The sequence below is a fragment of the Chroicocephalus ridibundus genome, chromosome 2 (genome assembly GCF_963924245.1).
Source record: "Chroicocephalus ridibundus chromosome 2, bChrRid1.1, whole genome shotgun sequence".
NCBI lineage: Eukaryota > Metazoa > Chordata > Aves > Charadriiformes > Laridae > Chroicocephalus > Chroicocephalus ridibundus.
The window spans coordinates 99,359,155-99,382,915 of record NC_086285.1 but is presented as its reverse complement, the minus strand read 5'-3'; the positions used below and the strand labels follow the sequence as shown (position 1 = coordinate 99,382,915).

The following is a 23,761-nucleotide window of genomic DNA, read 5'->3' as shown; positions in this document are numbered from 1 at the left end:
GCAAGCACAATCAATCACAAACGGTAATCTGCGTGTTAACTTCTCTCCCGCCATGGAAGAAATAAGCTGCTGCTGTCATGGCTGAGAAGGAAATGTGGAAAAAGGGCCGTATTTGGTACAGAGGAGCCCGAAAGTGATTGCGCAAAACCAACCAAACCAACAACAACCACCACCAAAACAACGTTCTCGTTTGCTAACGTGATTGTCATTCCTCCGCTAAAGCGTATAACTTTAAAATTTGCTTCAGAATCACAAATATTGGTTAAAAAGGACATTAACATTAGCTTTGGTCAGGCCCCCTGCCAATACATTCAATTTGAGGAGAGACAGATTTTGCTGATTACACGCCACTGTAATTAAATTCTCTGCATTTTATCATCTTACAAACACTGAGCTAGAAATAGCTCTAATGAGAAAGGTCGCATTACTCAAATATTTTCAGCACTTAAAAACGCTTTCTTTTTTGGTATAATCAAGAAAGCCTGCACTAGGAAATCCGACATTCGACCGATAGGAATCCTGCTGTAGCTGTCATTAGAAACCATAGTGTGAGTATTTAAAATTTTCAGAAACTCCCTTTTCTTAGGTAATATCAGATGAATGTGGCGCTTTTCTTGCATTTCAGTTACCGTCTTGAGGCATGTGGCAGGCTCTAGAGCGACAGGACACACGCGCTGATGCACAAACTGAATTAATGGGCATTACTGCGCTCTTTCCTGGAACCAAGGCGTAAGTATGCTTCAGTGGCAAGAAAAAGTAGGATGTACTTGTATCCCTGGAAACTGTCGTTCAGGCCAAGAGACCGAAACTTTCTGGTGTGAAGCAGTTTTTCCGTGTATCTGCCTTCATTTCGTCTTCTGCTCATCACTGCACTTAGAACTATCCCGGCCTGTCAGATGGAAAAAGAAATGCCAGCAATTCCCTTGTGCAGACAGGCAAACCGGGCCTTTCTTCCGAAAATATAGTTGAGGGACTAAAGCCTTGCGTAATTGGTGGTTACAGCACTTAGGGAGGATGTTAAGAGATCCCAGTTTAAATCCTGCCTTCTCTATGCCGGCCCTTGAACCTACAGTTCCTCTGATCCCGCTGCGCAGCCTCACCACCATTGCAGCCTTTCCTCTGGAAGCTGTGCCGCTGTCAAATGATCGAATTCGTGAGCAAGTGTGGCTTCTCTGATAACCGTGACGCTCACCTCCTCTGCTAAGTACCTAAATAGTGCCAAAATACGGTCAGCTGAGATTGAGGCTACGGAAGAAAGTGGATGCCAGAGAAGCACTCTTGCTTTCATGCTGTTGGGTATTTGAAAATGAAAAAAAAAAAAAAAAAAAAAAAAAGAAAAAAAAGGGATGCTTCCATTTTTACTGCCTAGTTTGGCTGGGGAAGGTCGAGCGCACGCTTTAAGTCTGTCTTGTGAAACCTCACAGAAACACCTTGCCCGTGCAGCCCAGCGAGGCTGAGGCACTGCCCAGGTGCCTCAGTCCGTGGGCACCAGTGAAATTCACGCTGTTAGCTTCCTAGGAGCCTTCACTGGCATAAATATGCGCTTTTTGGGGCCCACAGATGCCTTCTGGCTACGTCCGAGAACAGAGAGCACCCTGCGCATTAGCAACAGACTGGGTTATGTGGCTGAATACCTCTAACTTACTTTCTTTGTTTTCTTTCTGGTTGATGTGCATTTGCATGTTCTATATTTATTTTTTTTTCACTAGAAAAACACACCAGAGCTGCTTGAATTCGTTTGAGCTGTTTGCCAGAACTCTGCTACCAACTTGATGATGTGAAAGCTGCAGGACTTGTGTTATCTTTCATTTGGAAACTCACAGTCGGGTGGGCAGTGACCTTTTCATAGCGGGTGCGTGCTTCCTCTTATCTACCTTTGGGCATGACTGGTTTTTGTTTTATCTTGGATAATACTATTTTGTACCTTTTTTTTTTTTCCCTACAGACATACCTTCTTGTGTTTTGTCTGCCTGTTTTGTATATTAAAACTATCCAGGAACTTTTTCTTGCTGTTCAGAAATCTTTTCCAATTAAAATAATTAAAATGAGTCCTCATTTAGCCTAGATTTTTTCAAATTTCAGCCTGTATTTTTTGAAAAAGCCCTTTCAAATGACTTTTTTTTTTTTTTTCTTCCCTTGTCTATGTGTCTTCATTTTACCTCTCCTTACTCCACAAGCAAACGTGCCCCTGCACTGGTTTGTTTAAATCTCAGTCCAGTCTTTTCTAGCCAATTCTGCAAAGCACGTGGGAATCATTTATGTGAAAGATGCTATACAGGACAGAGCTGCTGCTGCTGCCCTTTGCCTAGCAGCTTCACTGGGAGAGCAAAGCCTTGACCTACTTAGCACTGAGCTGCAATAATGTTCTTTTTTTTTTTTTTTTTTCTTTTTTTTCTTTTTTTCATTTACACTAGCCAGGCTAGCCAGAGAAATAGCTTTTGCTGATGAGGAAATGAAGAGTATGGAGGTCTCTGCTGTGAAATCAGCTTCAGCTCTCCTTTCAAGAGTAAGCAGTTACATGTATTTATATTTTAATATAAATAAATTTTAAGTAATAATAACGCAGAATTTTATCTAGGTTAGTACGACAGCCTATAGTTCTTCCAACCTAAGGGTTGCAATAGCTAATCCTACACTGGGTGCTGGGAAGCAATGAGGCATTCTGCAGCCTTCCTCGGCAGCCTTCAGTGTCGAGAGTTGCGCTGTGGCTGCATCTGTATTGAAAAAGCCGCTAGAGGCTTCCGAGTCTGGATGCACGCCTTGGTCATAGCGTAGTTCCAGGCTCAGACTCGAGTTCCAGACACGTGGGAGCTCTCTGTGCCCTAAGGCCCACGGAAAAATAACAGCGATACGTCCTGCAAGTGCTCGGCCGGGGCAGCGAGGGGAGCCGGGACCCCAAGTTGAATACCCGGGGACAAGCACAGACCTTAGTAGAGTAGGGGATGGAGGTTGTAGAATTAGTCTCGCGTCATCAAGGACGCCACTCACTTGCACTGCCAAAAAAACTCTGCTTTCTCAGGAGGATAAAGCAGTACATGCGAAAGGATTGCCAATGCCCGAAGAGGCGAGGTGGCGGGGGCGCCGCCAGAAGCGCCGCGTGCAGCGACGGCTCCCTTGCTTTCCACACTCTTGGTGTGAAGCGAAGAACGCGAGGCTGTGACTGCGGCGCCTCAGCAGATGCAAAGGAGGAGCTGGACGGCTCAAGCGGGGCGGCAGGGCAGGAGGAGACGCTTCCCCGGGCCAGCTCTGCATTCTCCCCTTTTAATGCAACTCGTCACGCTCCTCCCAGCTGCCGGGCTGCTCTCCCGGCGGGATGAAAGGTGCTGCCTACAAGCCTGGTCACTGAACTGGGAATGGGAAAATATGAAGGGTCTTAGCAATAATGTACTCAGCGCCCAAGTTTTTGTTTCTTTTGTTGTTTTTCTCTCCCCGGTATCTGATCTTAAAAATCAGTACGCAAAACCACAAGAGATACAAACCAGCGACTTCTTGTAGCAAAAAGCCAAATTCTGCCTTTTCTATGCAGCGGGAGAAGTTCTCCAAGAGCAACTTTGTTATAAAGCAAAAAAGGCTTTGCAGAAATACTGCTTACTCTACCAATTACACAATCTGGCTCCATCTGATCATGAAAAAAGACCTCATCGTCCCTGGCAATGAGCTAACGTACTTTCTACCGCTGCCAGTATCGCGCAGTGGTTACACTCTTTCCCAATGAGCACTGGGACCTTAAGCGTGATGATATGAAACCTTTAATCATTAATGAAAACAAGCAATTTGTCTATGATCTCAGTTTGACAATCCATAAAATAGTGTTTCTCAAACGACAAATTAGCAACTCGGTTACAAAGAACAAAGTTTAAACAACACAACAGTTGTATGCACAAAGCTACCACGTCTTTTTTTTTTTTTTGTATCAGGAAAAAAATTTATTTATAAAAACGTCTCATTTAATTTACTGTCGAGTCTCTAGCTGAATACAGTGGTTTAAAACACTAACGGCCCATGCTTTTATACAGATTAGCCAAAGCATGAACATCAATGAAAATTAACCCCCGAAAATAACTTTTCTTTGCGTTATGTTATGAGCCACAACAGTGTTAAAACTGGAACAGTAATGAAAGCAACACAAGAGTTAGGAAGCACAGTTGCTTAAAGAGTAAAGGAAGTATTTTCTTTTGATGTCTCAGAATAATAAGAAAGTTAGAAATGGCAGAAACTCCTCTGTAGATTAGTCCATAGAAAGCATTGTCTCATGGGGCTTTGGAAAAGTCCTGTCTGGTGGCTAATGCACTAGGGCATGATGAGATACATTACAGAGCCCCCAGGCCAGTAACTTCTGAAGACAGCCTAAAATGTAGGAACAAAAACGAGGAAAAGAAAAGTAAAAAAAAAAAAAAAAAAAAAGGCAAAAAAAAAGAAAAAAAATCTTCTCACTATTAAAAAAATAACACTTGAGTACAACCAGCACAGAACAGCATTTCAATGCAGGCAAGTTTTCCCACACAGAGGTTGGTGGTTTGTGTTTTGTTTTTTTTTTTTTTGTTTGTTTGTTTGTTGTTTTTTTTTTAAATGTCAGTTATTGAAACAGTTACAATAGTCCAGAACAATTTTACAGCAGTTTTCTAGAGCTGTTAAATAGCTGAGGTACCTTGACATTATTTCCAGTTTTTCCTTCATTATATACAAACGAAACAAAACAAAACAAAAAAAAGCCCAAAGCAACAAAATAAAAAAAAAAAACCCCAAACAACAAAACCAACCAAAACCCCCATTTGGATAAGTGCAAACTGTAACAATGGCAGTTCTACAAACGGTTACAGTGACAAAACTTAGTGCAAAGGTACTACGGTGAAGAGAAGCCCACAGAATACAGAAATGACACAAAATACTGAGATAGTACTTAGCCCTATACAATAATAATAACACACTTTGAAATACCATGTTTTTAAAAAGTATTGCATTTGCATTGTGTTTTTAGTTTATATTAAAATGCACTGAATACAGTTCAATCGTTAAAGCTTTGTGTCCAAGGAGTGCAAAGTGGATGAACATGGCGGGCTGATGGGATTCTGGATTCGGAAGTGGTGAGGAAAACAAGATTGCATTACTGAAGTTATGCAACAGAAATTAAAAAAAAAAGAAGGTGGATGGACAAACAGAAAATGCAGTTAAAAACTAGTTCCAACAGCTAGCGACCAGCCATTACGTCCCCGGGCTCGCTTCGGTTTGGCTGCAATTAGGTGACTGGTTTTAGTTCATCTGAACATCGTTAAGTTCTTGTTAAAGGCATGTTACCTGTGCGGGCAGCGACCCTTTGAATGGCCTTTGATAAGCACTAGATTTCATCTGTAATTACAATACAACCTGACTGCATGAGTAGCGGTGTGTTAAACAGGGATGTATTTTGTACAGAAACCGAGCAAAAAAATGGCCATTTTGGCCGAACAAAACATATGTGGGAGGGGGTACCACAATAGCACATGTCTGGTTTGTACCTACTATTCAGTACTTACAGAAATAAGCGCTTTGTTGTTATGCATATAACATCTGAGTGCAAAAGGAGGAGCCTGCTCTCCCTCCCTACGGTGGAGTTCTTAATATTACGTTTTTCCAAACCAGAGAAAAACAGTTGCGGCCTTTAAAAGAATGAAAAGGAAAGGGACAGGTGCCTGATATTTTTTTCTTGTTGTCTTCCCACCATTTGAACTTAGCAGCATTTCTCAGCCCAGAGAGCTTCATTTGTTGTGCACAGAAGTACCGGGGGTTTGGTGCTTTCTTGCCCCCGGCTCCTGCTCGCAGGCAGGGAGGATGGGAGTCTTCAGGCCTGTCGAATGACAGAGGGGTGGCCGGCACTTCACGGGGGATTGCAGGGGGGGCTACCAATCATCAGAAGTGCCAGGTTTGCAACGGAAATCTGTAGCAGTTAAAAAAAATAATTCATCAGAGGTGCCAATTTATCATAGTAAATTTACCAACCTCTGAAGTTGGAGGGATGCCTTCCAAGGGATGCCAGTGCAGTTATACACCAGGCAGCATGGCCGGAGCATGACCCGGCCACCAAAATTTTTGCCTCATTTCTGTTTTTTTCTTTCTCTCCAGGTCTCTCCTTGCTAGGCTGGGGGCAACCCTGCTGGGCTGGGGGGGGTTGCCGGAGGGCCACGGCAGAGGGATGGGAGGAGAGCCCTTGGGCTGGCGGGGAAAGCTCCCAGGTTGGTGGGAAAAGGCCCTGGGCTGGTGGAGAAAGCCCCCAGGCTCTTGTCCACCCGCTGTTGGAACTAGTTGTTAGGTGGTGCCCGGGTGTTAGTCGTTATGGAGAGCGGAAGACGACTTGCGTCGGCAACAGTTAACACTAGCAATTTAAACAGAAAAATAAAAGATGCCGTATTGTTTCCTTGATAAACTAGGATCTACCACAGACTCTTGGTAGAGCTGGCAAAGCTTGCATTGTGTCTCATCCCTTCAATATGGAGCAAACTTCTGGCGGTCAGATTTCTTAACCCCGCTCGTCGAAGGAATTTTGGCAGTGTAAGCGGACAAACTCCCCGTGGCCCCCGCGGCGGCCGCGGCATTTAGTGCCAGGAGTGGGACAGTTTTCATGCCAAGCAGACTGGAGACAGGAACGGCATAGTGGGTGGTTGGCAGAGTTGGTAGGGGAGGGGGGGAACTGACGGCAACGGCGGAGGCGGCCGCCAGGACGGCCATGGAGGTGGGGGTGGAGGTAGGGGTGGCAGACTGAGAGAGGTTCATGTTGAGGTCAACAGGGGTCGTGACGGAAGCGGTCTGGGTGCTGACTTTAGCCATCTCTAAGCTGCAAACGAAGAGAGGAAGAGGAACAAACAGGTTGGGAGGGTCCAGCCAGGGCGGTGGGGCCGGGAGGGAGGAAGGAGGAAGAGGAGGAGGAGGAAAGGGACAAAGGGACGGAGGGAAGAAGGGCGGGAGAGCGACCACGAAAGGGCAGGATTAGATCGGTGGACGAAGGGAGGGGGACAGACGAGAGGGAGGGAGGAGGAAGGGAGGGGAAGGAAGAGAGAGAAAAAAAGGGAAAAATGAGGGTCAAAGGAGGAACATGTTATGTGTTAAAGAAGAGAAATAACAAAAGGGTTTCTCATGATTCGATGGCAAAAACATTACTGAGACTCTAAAGTTCTTTCCAAAAAAAAAAGGAAAAAAAGAAAAAAGAAAAGAGGTTGGGGGGTGGGGGGGTTGCTAGTTCATTTTACATATGAAAAAAAGAAATCTAAGGAATGCGGGTAATGGCAAAAAGATGGAAAAAACGAAACTTAAAAGAAAACTTAAAATAACTATGAAGTTTACTCCCCAGCACTGACGTGGTGAATTTCGCTTTTCAAAATTACGGTATTTTTGAAAGGGGGACGCGGGGGGTTTTGGTAATTTTTTTTCAAATTGTCAATTTTGTGACATAAATAGTACCCTTCATCATTTTGCTAGGATGAGAGGAGACTGAGCAATGATTTGCTGCTTCCGTCTAAGGCATAAAGTTTTGGGTTGGATTTTTTTTTTTTTTTTTTTAGAAAGTTAGTTTTTCATTTCATTCACTGTGAGGTCAATGTGCATTTTCCATATAAAACAAACCTGATTAGCCAGTGTGTTCGCTTCGATTTGTACTTTCCCCAGACTTTTTTTTTTTTTTTTTAAATCACAACAAAATATTTATGCATTCTAATTATAAGGAAATTAGTAAAAAGGAAGACTGAAAAACACCCCGGCTTCCACAGCAGCGGTATCCTTTCTGAGCTTGTGGCAGCGGTTACAGTGAACACAGACGAGCTTACCATATCACAGACAAGGTACTACACGGATACAACATACACATCGTCACACGGACCCCGCCACCACGAGGACGTTCAGCCCGACCCGACCTCCGAGCCCAAGGCAGTGACGGGCTCTTTGGAGGATGTAGGTATCGAACCACCTTCACTTTAGTCTATCCCCACCCATTGGCAGGTGAGATGAGTTTGGAGCAAGTACTTTGGCTTTGCTGTACATTTTTAGACATTAAAATACAGTAATTCCAAGGACGCACTGTTTTTTTTTCAGATGACAAAGTGTTTACCTAGATAAATCTTCCATATGCCGTTTGTTGCAACCTGTGCACTGGCTTTTGGGTAGGCAAACAACCTAAATACTAATTTGAGGATGCATTTTGCATGTGAGCAGCTGGGAGGGATGGCAGCCTAACACATAAATGGAACTATGGGTTAGAAATCTTTGCTAGCTACAGTTATACACGTCAATTCCAAGTTGGGTAGTTTGGGTTTTTTTCAGTAATTGCTAACTTGTCAGGTTCTTGGGCTTGCTCCTGAGGTGAGCTGAGGAGCTCACTCCCAGAGCAGAGTGCCAGCGAGCCACCGGCCGGCCGTGGGGAGGACCTGCTGCTTAGAATCATAGAATGGTTTGGGTTGGAAGGGACCTCAAAGACCATCTAGTTCCAACCCCCCTGCCATGGGCAGGGACACCTCCCACTAGACCAGGCTGCTCAAAGCCCCATCCAGCCTGGCCTTGAACACCTCCAGCGATGGGGCATCCACAACTTCCCTGGGCAACGTGTTCCAGTGCCTCACCACCCTCACAGTAAAGAATTTCTTCCTAAAATCTAATCTAAATCTACCCTCTTTCACTTTAAAACTGTTAACCCTCATCCTATCGCTACACTCCTTGATAAAGAGTCCCTCCCCATCTCTCCTGTAGGCCCTCTTCAGGTACTGGAAGGTTCAAATCCCACCAGGCCCAGGGAAGTTTCCAGCGCGGAGTTTGTGCTGGTCCCTGTTGGTGCTGGGTGTGCAGGCTCAGAGAGCAGCCGTAGCCAGGCTACGGGTTGGGAGGGGAGCGTGGTCACCCTACTCGGGGCCGGGGAGAGCCCCGCTTTTCCTCACCTTAGGCTTACATGCAGTTTTGAGAGACCCATGTCTATTCATAGCCCCTGGTCTACTCAAGGCCAGAGAAAAGCAACGACCAGAAGGCCCAGCCCGCTTTGCGCAAGGGAAGGGTGCAAGCAATCAACTGGATCTAAATAGGGGATGGGGATGTTGGACTAAGGCTTCCCAAAGCACTGCTGCTGAAGGCGAGTCTAAAGGGTCCTCAAAGTGGGTCTGAGCTGGATGGAGGAGCGTGGAGGAGAGAGGGGAACACCTGACCGCCGAGCTCCCCTCCTCCCTGCAAGATAAAGACGGCTCTTGGAGTATTAACTCCTCGGCGGGTTTTGCGGGGAAGTTGGAAGGCGCATGGCTTCTCTGAGGGGCTGAGAGGGATGGAGGGCGAGTGCGTGAAATGCAGACCTGTTTGTGGGAGGTAAAGCTTTGGTTTGCCTACCCTGTGGTGTTTATCTGTCGCCAGCAGCTTGGAACTTTTCTAATGCTCACAGCAGAGTTGTGCTTTGCAGAGAGAAGAGCATCCTTGGGCTCCTGGCCGTGCTACTTGCAATCTACTCACACAGCGGGTTTTACATCAAGAATACCGAATCAGTGAATCCAACTCCAGTGTACATCCTCGACTTGGGGTGTAGGAGTTACATGGTGATAATTCAGCAGGTTTTGAAAAACGCCATTTATACAGTTGGATTTCTTTTTTTTTACATTTCTAAGTCAGTATTATTCTGGGAGGGAGGGCAATGCAGGACTCAGTGTTTCAGAGACTCCAAATTTGCCTACCTTGCATTTAACAAAAACAAAAAAAAATCCTTGATGATACGGGGGGTATTTGAGCCTGAGCTTTTTCTTGTACCAGCAGGGAGACTACATCCCACAGGCTCAGTGCCGGTGTTGGCAGCAGCCACTCAAACTCCCTGTCTCTGGCGTACTCGCACAAGTACGATTAAAGCAATAATTTGCTCTCCTGCACTTGTATTACTGGTGGTAACGCTTATGGTGAAAGTAACATCAGGTTAGCTATCAGCTGTCCCGTGACAGCGGCCGTGTCCCAAACCAATTGTAGATGCCACAAAAATTGAATGTGAAAGTGTCTGAGGCAGCCTTCATACAGAATTTCACGGTGCCAATTTTACACTGTCGCTTTGAAGGACTATACTTTATAAATATACACACCAAAGGCCACATCTTGCATTACCCAAAAGCGGTGAAAGGAATAAAGCTTGAGCCTGGCTCTGGTGGTCCTGTTACTTCTGCAAATTAACCTTTCATCAAAATAGCAGGAAAAAATATCTTCAGGAAACCGCTCTTTGAGAAGGAGAAAGTGCTGCTGGCTACCATGCGCTCATAAGCCAAAGTCAAATGTTACACAGGAAACCTAAACTCTGGTTCATTCTTAATAAAAGCTAGAAGATGGAAATGGATAATGGAAATCCCATTACTACAGTGGAGAACAGTGAAGAGACAGAAGGTTTTACAGGAAAAAAAGACACTTCTACTGCAAACAAGCTAGGACACATTCTACTCATACAGAGGTCAGCGCTCGGGTAATCAATACAGAAACAAAACAATACTTCAGAAAGATTTAAATCTCTGTCTTGATACCGTATCAATATATTTATACAGCTATAATTTAGAGTATATTATCTACATATTCAACACCAGATTGCAATAAAAGTCTTAAACCAACTTGATAAATTATTCTATAGATGGCAACTTTGGTTGAAGGATAGTTTAAAGATATACACAGTTCGTTTCAGGAATACAGTGGACAGATTTTTTTCCTTATATCCTATGCTGCTGTGGGACACTGATTTATGCAGAAACACTGGCCCTGGAAACCCAATCCACGAGAACGACAGATCTTGTGGGGGAGAGGAAATAAAAAAAAGTCCACCTTACCCTGAATGCTTATATGGCTTTTTTCATTATTCTTACTATTACTTTGACATACCAGGCTGTATCTTGGGCAGCCTAGGTATTACACTCAGCTCTTCCCCAGCACTGTTTATTTCATGCCAACATCTTTAAAAGAGACGGCAGTACTCGTGGGCAGGTTTAGGACTGACAAACACTGAAACTGGCTCCCAGCGGGCACAGGCAGCCCAGATCTGCCTCCCAGGAACCTGCCCGAGCGCCTACAACCCAACTACAGCCCACCTCCCTCTTGCCTGACAGTTTCTCAGTTCTTCCTCCAGTGTGACTGCAAACTCGCCCTGCTGCTGGGGTGGCACCTAACTGGACAGGAATTTCCTTCGTGAAAGGAGGAATCTGGAACAGTGTCACTTTTTTAAAATGAAAAAGCCACCTTAATGTCCTATGTTACCTTAGAGCTTAATTTATTATACATTACTTTAAGAGCCTTCATTTACAAATGAAGCCACTCGATCTAAATACAGTTTCAACACATGATACACAATAATATATGATGGTTTATTGTAGATGATGGTAACAAATGACTTCTATCTAGAAATTCCACAGGAAGAAAATACTTTGTTTCTGGTTTCACAGGGTATAGATAGAGTATCCGTGGTATATGACTGCTGAGAAGTTTTCTTCTTTGCAAAAGTATGTTAAAAGACCTCATATATATCCCATTCCATCAAAAGAATCGTTAAACAGTAATAAACAGAAGTGTGAGAGTTCACAGGCTTTTCTAAAGTGAGTCAAACAGAGGTTTGTTCACTAGAGTTTCTGTCTCTGGTGAGCAGCTCACTGCAACTCCATTAATAAGTGCATTATTCTATTTGCATGCTTTAGCTGTCTTGAAGATCTTAAATTGTTATCTTCTGAGATCCAGGTGCATGCCATATGGTGTTTGTGCAACTAAAAATGAAGGGGTCTATTCTCGTCTCGATGTGTGGGGAATCCCTGAACACCAAGAGAAGAACATATCCTTAAGGGTTAAAGGAGGGAACACATTTTTATTTGATTACAGGGCTTACGGAATTGACTTATATTTGCTACAAAGAATATAAATCAAAAGAGCTGCAGGTCGTTATAGGGTTCTGGAAACCGCTTATCATAGGCTTCACGACGCCACCCCTCAATATATCCTTCCCTGGGAAACTACTTTCAAACTGAATTACAAAAAAGAGCAATATTTTTGTTTGCTGTAACACAGAGCTGCACAAGCATCCTTTTCCTCCATTAAAGCATTTACAGCGGCTTGCAGCGGTGCACTGCAGAACTGGGCTGGAGGGGAGGCTGGACCATAAAAGACTTGTAGACCTGCTGTGATTACAGCCAACCCCACACAAATCACATACTTTCTACTACCTTAACAGCAAACATAGTTAAACACAAAGCTTGATTCATATCACAGTATTTATTTTTTTTTGGGGGGGGGGAGGGGGGTTGAAGAAAAGGAAAAAAAAAAAAAAGCATGGAAGACATAGATACTCCCCCTCCCCATAATATATTGCCTCGGTCCCCCATTTACAAGCAGACCTATGAGACAGCACTATATCCACTGCACTTCCATCTCAGGATAATTGCAGATAAAGGTGGTATCAATTTTCATATTTTTCTAAATAATCATATCAAAACTGATAGAGACTTAAGCCGTCGCAATGGCTTAGCTAAACAGCCAGCGCTTTCATTAATTCCGGCACTGAGAAGCAGAGAGGCAGATAGCCTCACCCCGGCTCATTAGGGGATGCTTTTTACAAATTTGTGATGCTGTCTCTGAAAAAATAAATCCCGTGCCTCTTTAGCAGCCAAATGTCAGTTTAATGTCAACTCTGAGTGGCAATTTCCAGCTAGGAAATTAAATCTGTTTTGCAATTTGTTTCACTATATTTGCCATTTAGGACAGTAAAATGGGTCCGTGAAAAGTATTTTCTTCTAAAGAATTTATGATTGTCATTTCATTTAATTTATCCGCCTCTATTTTTTAGGTGGATGCTAATGTGACTATTCAGATTTTTCAGCTTTTGTCATTCAACGTGTACCTGGAATTGCACCAGATTAAGCTCCTTTCCATACAAACCAACAGCAAACACAGCTTCTAACGGTACAGGCTTTACAAATCATTAGGAACTGAATAACACTATGCGAAATGGACACTGCGAAGCAACTTTCTGGATCTATCCAGGACAGACACTTGCCGGAGAGCAGACAGAGTAATCTTGCAGAAGCGTTATCACTTACAAAGCAAACTTACCTTGCATTAATGAGGTACTGTGCTAAGCTGATGTTTGCAGGGGATCCTGTGATTGTAACTTGTCGTTCTGCGGAGCCTTCTGTGGCATTAGCAATCTTGATCTGCGCTCCTGACATCTGCCTGATTTCATTTATCTTACTGCCTTGTCTGCCAATAATGCAGCCTATTAACTGGAGCGGGACAAAGACTGAGATTAGTGCCACAGACACAAGCAAAACCCACTTAACTGCAATCTGTAGTACTGCTAAAAACGCGGTTATGAAAAGCTCAATATCAGAACAAAAGATTTTCGCTGTGCTGTTTGGAAGGACCAGCTAGCGCGGTCTATTGGCTCTGTGGTCATATGCCTCTCAATCGAGTTTCGCTGCTACATGGTTACCAACTCGATATCAGATTATTTAGTCATCTTCCGCGGCAGAAAATGACAGTGTGCCGCGGTGCTGATGAATACAAAGCACAGCCCAGCCTGACTTGCCGGTGGCGGCAGCAGGAAGCCGAGAACAGCAGCTGGGAGTCAGGCTGGCCATCCAAAGCCGCCGCTGTGCCCGTGCATCCACCAGCCCTAGCCCTCCCCGGGCACACCTGGTCGTGGCCTGGCCAGGTCCTGCGCTATTAAAGTCAGTGGGATTTACAGCTGTGTAACTGCTGGCAGAAGCGGGCGCAGGAAGAGACTGAAATTTGTCTGCGTTCCTTTACAGAAACTTACCAAAACTCGTATTTCATGAATAAAACTGAGCCTGAGTTGTGGGTGCGTGTGTGTGTGCCCCTAGATCCTCTCATTTTGTTTGGCAAAATTGCACTGATGTTATCTTCAATTGTCTAAATGCTCTTGGTGGAGTCACAAGCTTTTGGAAGCTGTGGGCGAGACCTCGAGAAACTGTCTGGCGGCAGAGGTAACCGCTGCAGCCGGGGTGAGGGAGTGTGAGAGCTGTGCCGGGGTGCTGCTCCTCTGGCACAGGGACCCCCCAAAGAGCAAGTGGGCACCAAGCCAGCCACTTTAGGCTCCGTAAGGGTGAGGAGGGGGACTTTGCTTTGTGCTAAGGAAGGATGGGCGCTGAGAAGCTCAGCGATGGCCAGGATGGGTAGAAAATGGAAACCTCGCTCTACAGGTCTGTTGGCAGTGGGATAGTGCCGCCAGTTGGGCAGAAGGACATCTCAAGATGCAGGGACTGCATTCCCCTCCCACCCTTCCCCCTGCTTCAGGCCCTGATGTGTTACCCTTCATCAGAGTACTTGGTACCCTAAAGGTACCCTTTACTGTAGTACTTGGAGTATCTTGCCAGACACAGATTCACATTGTCCAGACATTTTATCACAAGAAGAAAAAGCCCCCAACGTAATCCTTGCTTCATGCTCAGGGACAAGCAGAAAGCCAAAGCGGGTACCCAGGTAGCCAAAACAGAGACCAAGCGCAAGAGAAGCACCCACGATGGGGAAAAGTGGGGTTTCAGGAAACACACACAGGATTTCCCATCCTGTTCCAGCAGGAGAGCTTTGCTGATCTCCCTGGCCTTATCCTGAGGACCTGTCTTAGAGTGTGATCGCACTTGCCAGTGCAGAGGACCTATGTGGCCTTCACCAGGAAGCCTCCAGCCTGTCTCTGCGCACACGAACATGCCTGCATACACCAGCTGACAGCAGCACAGGGATCCCTAAGGATCTGCTTCCTACACCTCTGTCTCCCTGGCCTCTACGGTCCGCAGGTAGTGAAGGTGAAGCAGGAGAGAAGAGCGCCCAGAGCACAGGTGGTAGCACCAGAGCCAGGCAGTGCTGGGGTTTGGTTTTTATCCGCGTGTGCCATCAGTGTGAGGAACGCAAAGGCAGTCCTACCAGAGCATCTTGTACAGCAAAGCTGGCAGCACAAGATCCACTCTTATACGTTAAAACCTGGTGATGGACTTCCATAATTTTGATCCTGTGAATCACTTGCACGCCATGCTGTAGCTATAATTTACCCAAATCTGGTCAGAAGTGTTCACTACTGCAGAAGCAGAATGGTGCACAGGGCAGGGAAAAAACTTGGGTCGTCTTTACTTGACCGCTTGCCAGAGTTGTTGCCCCTGAAAGCAGAGTGGCTCGAAACGGCCACCAGAAGTGGAAGCTGCCAGTATTTCCTTCCGCCACAACCAGTGTCTAATCATTTTTGGGATGATGATCCTGAAGCGACTGGTCAAGAATCTGTCTGTTGCTAATGATCTTATGAAGCAGTGATCAGGATTTAGGTTCTGTAAAGCAGCTGGTGCCTGTCATGTCTTCAGATTCCTCTGATGTGTTCCTCACCCAATGTGCAGATCTGAATATGCTCCTGGTTGTTTTAATAATTATGACCTAAGTGTCAACAGGAAAACGGAGAATGCACACATCCCTCAGTCTGTCAAAAGCAGAAGGGGAAATCTGATACAGTCACTTGGTGTAAAACACATGTAAAAATATATAAAAATATATTAGTTGTCAGAAGAATTTCAAGCAGTCCAGTTCACAGGTGTGGGTGTCGTTGTGGCATCCAAAGCAGAGGAACTGCAGGGGAGCACTGGTTCTTCAGGCACGTTCTGAGACATAGTCCTACACGTCTGGCTCACCAGTTCTCAGAAGGCACCTGCTGGGTCACTCAGGAGGCTGCCACCCGTATGTGCTGGTGGTCTTCCAACGAGGCTTGTAACCTGGGTGGGTCAGTACAAAGAATTTGCCATCTCCTAGCTGACTTTGAGTTAGGTAGCGAGGATTCAGTCCAGACCAGTTAAGGATATTGGTGATACAAGCACCTGGAAGAGGGGTTCAGTGGCCTTTGGTCTGAAGCTCTCCAAAGTCATCCTTTGTTGCTGTGTGACAATGGGCTGCTTGAACATGCTCTGCAAGCCATGGTATGACTTGCAGCTCACACGGAATACACCTCCCCATTTGCCATGCAGGGAGGACAGCAGTGCTGGGGTGCTTGGGCTCTGGGGTGTCTTTCCCATTACGTATTACTTATGCTGAAATTTGTGCGGTGACTGAATATTCTAGAGCTGATGGGTTCTGGGAGAAGTTCAAGGGACTGGTTTTCAGCTACAGAGCTTTGATCAATCAGGCCACGGACATTTGCTTTTACGTAAAAACAGTTGTCCCGCCTTACTTTGAGATGAAGCCACGTCAAATTGCATCCAAACACCTATCTCTTTTCAAGGCTGACCTTTCTAATGCTGTCAGCTGCCCCCCTGTCCTTCTGTAGTTCACAGGATTTGGCAGGCTGTGTGTAATTCACTCCCACGGAAGTCCCTCACCACAAAGGCAAGCTTCCCCAAACTTTGAAAGCTGCTGCCTTGCATGCAATGCTGCGTGTTCCACGGACACGGACTCGCTGCTTTTCCAAGCTCAGTAGATGGAGTTAGGGAATGTGGTGGACAGCAAACTTATAGCTGTTTTCAAGGACTTTAGGTGCTGCATTACTTATGATGCTCACCTGCTTGCTCAACGTGCAGCGAGCCTTACTCTCACTTACGGAATAAATCAAGAGGAAATCCTCCCGAGAACAAGTGATAAAGCTGGCCCGTGTGAGAGAGGGGCAAACCTACCGGAGACTATACCAAGCCTACTACACACTGTAGTATAATACATACACTATAAAAATATATATATGTATAGTATATATAATATACACATATGTACATACAAACACACACACATAATCTGTGTATGTATATGCGTATATATTTTAATTCTCTCAAGACTCGAGTGGAACAGCTCAGATCAGACGAGCACCGCAGCAGCAGCACACGCTTACAAAAACAAGGACGAAACCCGTGTGAAGAATAAAACAAAGTTTCCACTGGTATCTCAAATTCCCGCCTAAGGCTTACAGACTACCTGAGCAGTGGCTGGTACCTCTGCCTTTATGTTCAATAGTGCACGTGTCTGACAATTTCTTTTTGAACCCGTTTCTCCTGCTGCTGGCCACGAAGGGCCATAGCAATGACTTGCAGAGCTTGCCCCTGTGTTATGTGTTATCACCATTTGCCCGTACACCTCAAAATTTCAGCTGACGTCCCCTCCTTCTTGGACTGTGAGCACCAGGGAAAACCTACTCTCTTTTCACTCTCTCTACACCGCCGCCGACCTGCCTTCCCCGACCTCAGTGTACCTCATTTCTCCTCATGACAAAAAAACTCCAAACCAACCAACCCTGAAACGTGGGTCCTGCTTTTTGCCTTTTTCTGATTTTACTCTGTCCTTCAGTAAAGTTCGGCTGGTACCAATGCAAACAGGATTGAATCGGGAACCTGGACTCTTAAAGGCTGGGACTGGAAGGCGCACTGTGACTGCTCCCGCCCTAAACTCTTGATGCTGACAGTTTCTCTGAATATGCTGTGCCATGTCTGGTTCAGGTCCCTCTCTTCCACTTTTTTCCTTCCCCATAATGCTAAATATATATATTTTTTTTTCCTACAGCGCTAAAGCCACTGATCAAGACTAACAGAACAGCTTTCTGCTGGGTGTTTCCTACAGGTTTGTTCCTCTAGGTCCATCACGCTGCATCACTTCTGGGCAGCACAGGGAGTAATCAGATGTTTGGCTTTTGGTTTACTATCCAAGCCCAGTGCTGCAGAGTACTGCTCCTCACAGAAAGCGGCACGGAGCTCACTTTCTTTTTAAAAACTAGTAAAAAAATCCAGATTCCTTTCTTATAGCGAATGTAGTCCTGGTAAAAAGGGCCAAGGAAGTAGCCTCTGCAATTTGGTACCTGCTGTCCGGAGCAGAGGGTCTGACCATACCCGTCCACAGGTACCCGTGGTTCTCCTGGGTTCCCCGCTGCCAACCCGCAGCAAGTCCATCGGCTTTAGCAAAGCCTCTGCATTAGTTGAGCAAGCAGCTGCTCATCATGAAGGAGACTTTTCAATCTCTTTGTATAAAGATACGGGCTTTCTTAGTTCCATGTTTGGGTTAGTTTGCCTTTTTTTTAGTCAGAAATGCTGGGGCAGAGTACTCTGCAGGGAGAAATAATCAGACTTACTGCAGGGAGATGCTTAAATACTCTGTGCCTCTTAAAACCCAGTAATAATAATTAACTTCGGCGTCCTTGCCAAGATAATGCAAAATCTGGGCTATAATGACTTCAGATGCTTTGCAAGAAGGCATACAGAAAACTGAGAAAATATTTTCAGAAATGAGCCTTCGTGACTTGTTTTGTAGCCCAAATGAGACTGCAGATTTACGCGCATTTCAATTTATTGAGGGCCCAACATCAGTTCCCATCCTGTTCCCTAACGTGAGCAATAAGTGGTTCTCGAGGAAATTACTTTTCATGCTCAAAAGTGCCTTCTTCCACCAAAGGTCTCACTTTGCTTCTGATGGATATTAAGATGGTGCAATCTTTCTGCTGATTCTCGACCTCATCCTGACAGGTCGACTTGAGGAATCAATCGCCATTTTCTTAGATTAAGGGAAGACAGAAATCAGGCCATGTTCAAACATATCAAAAGTATTAAAACCTACTTTTTTGACAACACACCTCCTTAAACATGTCTAGTTGGCAGAATCTGCTTAATTCTGTATTTTTACTTTGGGCATTATTATTAGATGGGAGGCTCTCAGCAGAAAGGTAAATTTATTGAGGTTGAATCCACAGGTCCTTACCTTCAGCAGAAGTGCTTTCACTTACACTGCTGCAGGACCTTTCCCAGCACGTCTTATGTGGATTACTAAATCTTCACCTAACCATTGCTTTTAAACCACCTCATTCAACCGGAAAGTTTGTGAGCCGGGGATGAACTTAGCCAGCAGCTTAGTTTCATAAGGACACGGCACTTGTTCTCAGGGCTTTTCTGGAAGAGGGATTTCCCGATCTGGGGCTGTAGGGAAGGTGAGGTGCACTTTTCCTGTAACGTGTAGGTGGCGGGTGGCTTTGCTGGAAGTCACAGCTAGGGTCAGACGCTGCCCTAATCTTGTCCTTAAGGGCTTATGCCAGTTCTCCACCCTCCCAGGCGATGGACTGGGGATCTGCAAAGATGAGAGAGCTCAGTCTCCTCAATGACCATCGGGGGAAGAGTCAGTGCCATGCGGACCTCCTTGGAGCATCACGTAGAGACAACGCTGGATTTCACTGTGGGTGGCTCCGAGAGCATTTTCCACATGTGGGTCCCTCTCCATCATTTGCAGGGAAGTACTTCTGGCTCCAGGGGGAAATAAAGGCAGTTTTTCAGTTACATTTCCAGCTTGGTTGGATTTTTTCTATGGAGTATCGATCAGATTTATAGCTTCCTTAAAACGTTCTTGGTGTTTTCTGAGGGGGAAGTTGTTTTTCTGCTACTTGCCTCTGCCTGTCTCTTCCACATATATGCAAAATATACATAATTTTTAATGAGACAGATTTTTTTTGTATTATTCATTTGTTCCTTTAGTCTCAATGGCTATTTTGGGGGACTGGATCACAAAATCTTAAAATGTGTTATCTGTGCCCAACCAGCTACACCCAGGGATACCATCCCTTCCGTTCCCTTCTGTACCTGTCACTGTTATGCCACTTTATTCTGGGATTTGTGTGAAATGTACTTCCACCGTGGAACTTAGGCAGCAGTGGGAGGCCAGACAAGATCCCAGCAAGGAAAGAAAGGTGAACACATGCCCCTAGAAGAGGTTTTGATGAAGAAAAGGAGATACTAGATAAGGATTAAAGTGACTTCTGGAAGGGACTTGGAGAAATGTGCCCTCTGTTTTCTTTTTGGGGATACCCAGAAGTTATAACAAAACCTAGAAAGGCAAATCTTCTGAATTTACCATTTGGAGAGGAAGCCTGAGCTTTTTACACATGGAAAACAGCTTTCTGCAAAACGCATTTCTTTGTTATCTCTTTCTTGTTGAGCAACAGGTTAGTTGCAATTATCAGCACACTGTATGAAGAAAGCAGCTAATTATTAATAACAGAAAAAAATATCTGTTACTGCCTTAATGCCACAGAGAGTGAGGAATTTTTTTTTTAATACGAAGCTATGCAAATTGTAAATGGCTATTAAAATCTACTTTCTGTAGACTGGGCTAAAGTCTGAGCTTCTTATTCTCTTTATACCTGATTTTGCTCCATCAGATTCTTACTGAGGCTTTGGCTTTTTGTGCTTCTCATTCTCTTGTTTTTTAAAAATGTGTAGCACACATGCAAGTAATACATTGACTTCTCTGGTAGCTGAAGAGCGTCTAGATATTTGCAAGTCTCACGTTCTTCTCATGCGTGCTGGACTTTTGCACGCATAACTATATATGACGAGAAATCCGCAGGACTGATGCAGTATAGGGGATCCCTGGAGTCGGGGCAGGCAGGGGACTGGCCACTTGCAGCTTTGGGCTGTTGCCACAGCCCCGTGCCAGGGCCTGCAGCATCCTTCTCCTTCAACCAGACATATAATCACTGCGCCGCACTGACTGACCGTCTGTCAAAGCCGGGACTAGGAGATGCTTACCGGGAAAGCGAAGTCAAAAAACCAACGCAGGGTTTGCTGCACAACCGCTGTTGCCTCTCCCGCCCTGACCTCCCCCCGCGCGCGGCATCCGATGAATAGGGCACACACGAAACACGGGCGCTGGTGCCTCCTCACCCGGCTCCCTCTCTGCCCCGTCTCCCTCCATCTCCCTCCTTTCCTCCCTTCTATCCCGGAGCGGCGATGGGGCGGCTGCAGCCGGAGGGTAGCCTGGCGAGGTGCTGCCGACAGCCTGGGGCACAGGCGGAGCAAACGCCTCTGGGAGACGCACGGGGAAAGAGTTTCCCTCCCTTGCAAAATTCCCAAGCCACCCCAATGCCCGACGGGACACGAGAGCCCTTCCTCCCCGCTGCGCACACACACACGCACACACACATGGGCAGCACTAAGGGCTTTCGGTCCTTTAATGCACACCTTGACACCGCCGGAACACCAGAACTCCCTTCCACCATCTGTCGAGCCCCTGTGGGCTGTTGCTCAGCCCAGCCCCATTTTGGCCTTGGTTTTGCTCCTTTAGCAAGGACAGCACTGTGTAGCCAGAAAAACCTCCTGCTGGAAACAGTGCGTGGGTGCGTGTTTGCTTCTCAGAGGGTAGCGCTGAGCTGGGGCATTTCATCCCTCCTAGATGAGACACTGATGGGTTTTTTAAAATTTTCTATTGCACCACAGGACACAAGGCCACCTTTCTCCTTCTCTGAGCCCTGAAAGAAGTGAAGCCAGAAGAGTGACCTTGGGTTTATATCACTGACGGCAAGAACAACATCTGCCTGAAAGTGAGATTAAAAAACTTGCACTGTAAGGATAAATACGGTGCTCCCATAAAATTCTCCACGTACAATAAATTGGGTTATAAAGCAGGTACTGACAAATCAGCAGGACGTCTTTTAAGTAACAGAAAGCTTACGAAATCACTGCACTCATAAAAGATTTACCTTAGCTTCTTTGTTATTCTGTTGGGTTTTTTTTTACTGTAAATCATTGCCACTGAGTTTAATAGGGCTTACACAATATTGTAAGTATCTCTTAAGTAATATAATTGCTATTTGTGATCCCACTCATGCTTGAAAGCTTTTTTAACTGGAGGGGAAATCTTCCATTTTCCAAGTGACTCATTTGTAATGAAAAAAAAAAAACCATTTGCAATGAAAGTGAATAAAACGGGAAGGCATTTTTATATGACACACAGCGTATCAGTTGGGGATTTTCAGTAGCTGTTTTAAGATTCAGCACCATATTGCTCATGGCGACCGGGTCTGTTGATCACAGCCGGTCCAGAGTTGCTGGAGCAGGAATGTTTTTAGCCCTTGGTTTTTCAAACAAACCCTTATATCGCACTTTTACATAACCGAAGTAGCTTTTTTTGCTCAGAAAAAAAATGCAGTCTGGGATAAGTGGGGGGGAGACCAGCATGGCACAAGCCACTGCGGTGCAGGCTCTCCACCCCGCTGGCGTGGAGGACTCCAACCCAACACACAGCACGAGGGGCTGCACGGTTTCCCCCCCCTATTTAACCGTTCTGCTGAGACCGCACCTGCTAGCGCCCCCCGAGAGATGAATCTCAATTACCGATCTAATTCCACCATAAGCAGCGGGCACCCAGGCTTTAATGAAGCCGGTGAAGCACCACGGCACCGGCACCGGCGTGCAACTAACCCAGCAACGCTGGAGACCCGACACGAGAGGGGCCGGTCACTTCTGCTGCTTCTCTCCAGCGTTTCTACAACCCCTAACACCCCCTTCCCCAACAGGCTAAATGCCGTACAGGTTTATTGTGGGGACGAGTGTTCCCAAATCAGGCAAAGATGAGAGGTTTGCCCCCCCCTCCGGTGGCAGAGGAGCAAGAGAAGAGAAAGTGATACTGACTATTGGTCCACTTACATCATTGGGAATAGTAAGTTCATGGGAACTGGTTGGAGTAGTGGCATCCAGTCCTATTCAGGGGACAGAGGGAAAATGTTACGCCGGTTGTTTGCACGAAGGGCAAGACACAACAAATGATATTTTAAAGAAGGAAACATACAGAAAGAAGGAGGAAAAAAAATTAAAAAAAAAGAGAGAGGAGCAAAGAAAAATCGAGAACTGCTAGCGAAACAGAAAAGAAAGCAAGAGATGCAAAACTCAGAGGGCTGGACTAATTTTAAATGAGTCGTATTTTAATTAACCTTTAACCCACCAAAGCAACAAATGTCACATGAGATTCCACAAGGTCATAAAAAGCTTCTAGAAAATGAAGGGTTTCCCCTAAAAATAGTCTCTGAAGTTTGTTCTAAACACATCAATTGAGGAATTAATGGATGGCTGAAATTTGACCTGTCTATCAGGAGTTCTACAATACGGAAAATGAAAGTGGAAGTCAAACGAACAATTAGCAGAACAAAACACATCAATACGAAAAATTAATAAATTAAAATAAGGATGAGGAAATTAACCTAGGAAAATTTGGAAATTATATGTGGGATTAGCTGCTGAAGAAATGTCGGGAAGGGTAATTTTTGAGGGGGAATGTACAAAATACTCTAAGCTGCATACATTTGTTTTTAAATTGGGTGGACAAAAGGAAAATGCTCAGGAAAAATGGAATTACTGCTCTAACACACAGTAACATTACAGAAACGTATATCTCACAAATATAACCAGGAAAAGATTAAGGAGCAGCATGTTAATGACAAGAATAAGGAAAATATAAAGCTAGGAAAGGCAATTTAGTATTATTTGTAGATATTTTATCAGATACATCATGAAGAAGCAAAAGCATATTTTGGATGTCATTTCTCCTTCTCTCCTTTTCTCTTTTTTTGGTGTTTATTATTATTATTATTATTATTAGCTGTAAAGACACGCCAAAAATTCTCATTTCCAACTAGAAAAGACGGAAAAGAAATACTCTTAGAAAAAAGTGACTCACCTACATTTTACTTATGTTGACATTCCATTAAGAGCTGCATATACTTATTTTACATTGAATATGAAACAATCAAGTTGCTCACAGAATTTGATGTATGTGATAAAATGTTATTTGCCATACGCAGCATGTACCAGTACGTATGTACTTCTGTTTTGTGAAGTTTTTAGATGCCAAGTATGTATGTAGTGAAGTACAGGAAAAACAATTTATTGCAGGGTTAACTGACTTCTCACTCTTGAATCAAGAATTCAGCTTCAGCTTCAATACGTATGGACCGAATTTGCAGTCCTTAATTTAACTAAATTTCTGTTGCATTTTGTAGCAATAGCTGCATATCTAGTAGGAAGAGAGGCACTTATCC

General features: G+C 44.9%; 1 protein-coding gene across 13 annotated transcripts in view; it reads right to left on the bottom strand.

Moving 5' to 3' along the window:
* The window catches only part of LOC134511775 (poly(rC)-binding protein 3-like), a 538,190-nt gene that overhangs the window by 6,750 nt on the left and 507,679 nt on the right, over positions 1–23,761 (bottom strand). For 5 of the 13 annotated variants that reach the window (XM_063326281.1, XM_063326282.1, XM_063326285.1 and 2 more), the window contains 3 exons: positions 22,374–22,426; positions 13,051–13,220; positions 4,397–6,808 (listed from right to left, as the gene is read on the bottom strand). The exons of 2 other annotated variants lie outside the window; for them this stretch is intronic. In XM_063326281.1, coding sequence (XP_063182351.1) covers positions 6,460–6,808; positions 13,051–13,220; positions 22,374–22,426 — 572 coding nt within the window. In that variant the 3' untranslated portion in view covers positions 4,397–6,459. Of the gene's footprint in view, positions 1–3,898; positions 4,348–4,396; positions 6,809–11,203; positions 11,757–13,050; positions 13,221–22,373; positions 22,427–23,761 lie in introns of those variants that run through there. 6 more of the 13 variants (XM_063326287.1, XM_063326288.1, XM_063326290.1 and 3 more) reach the window with 5 other exon arrangements.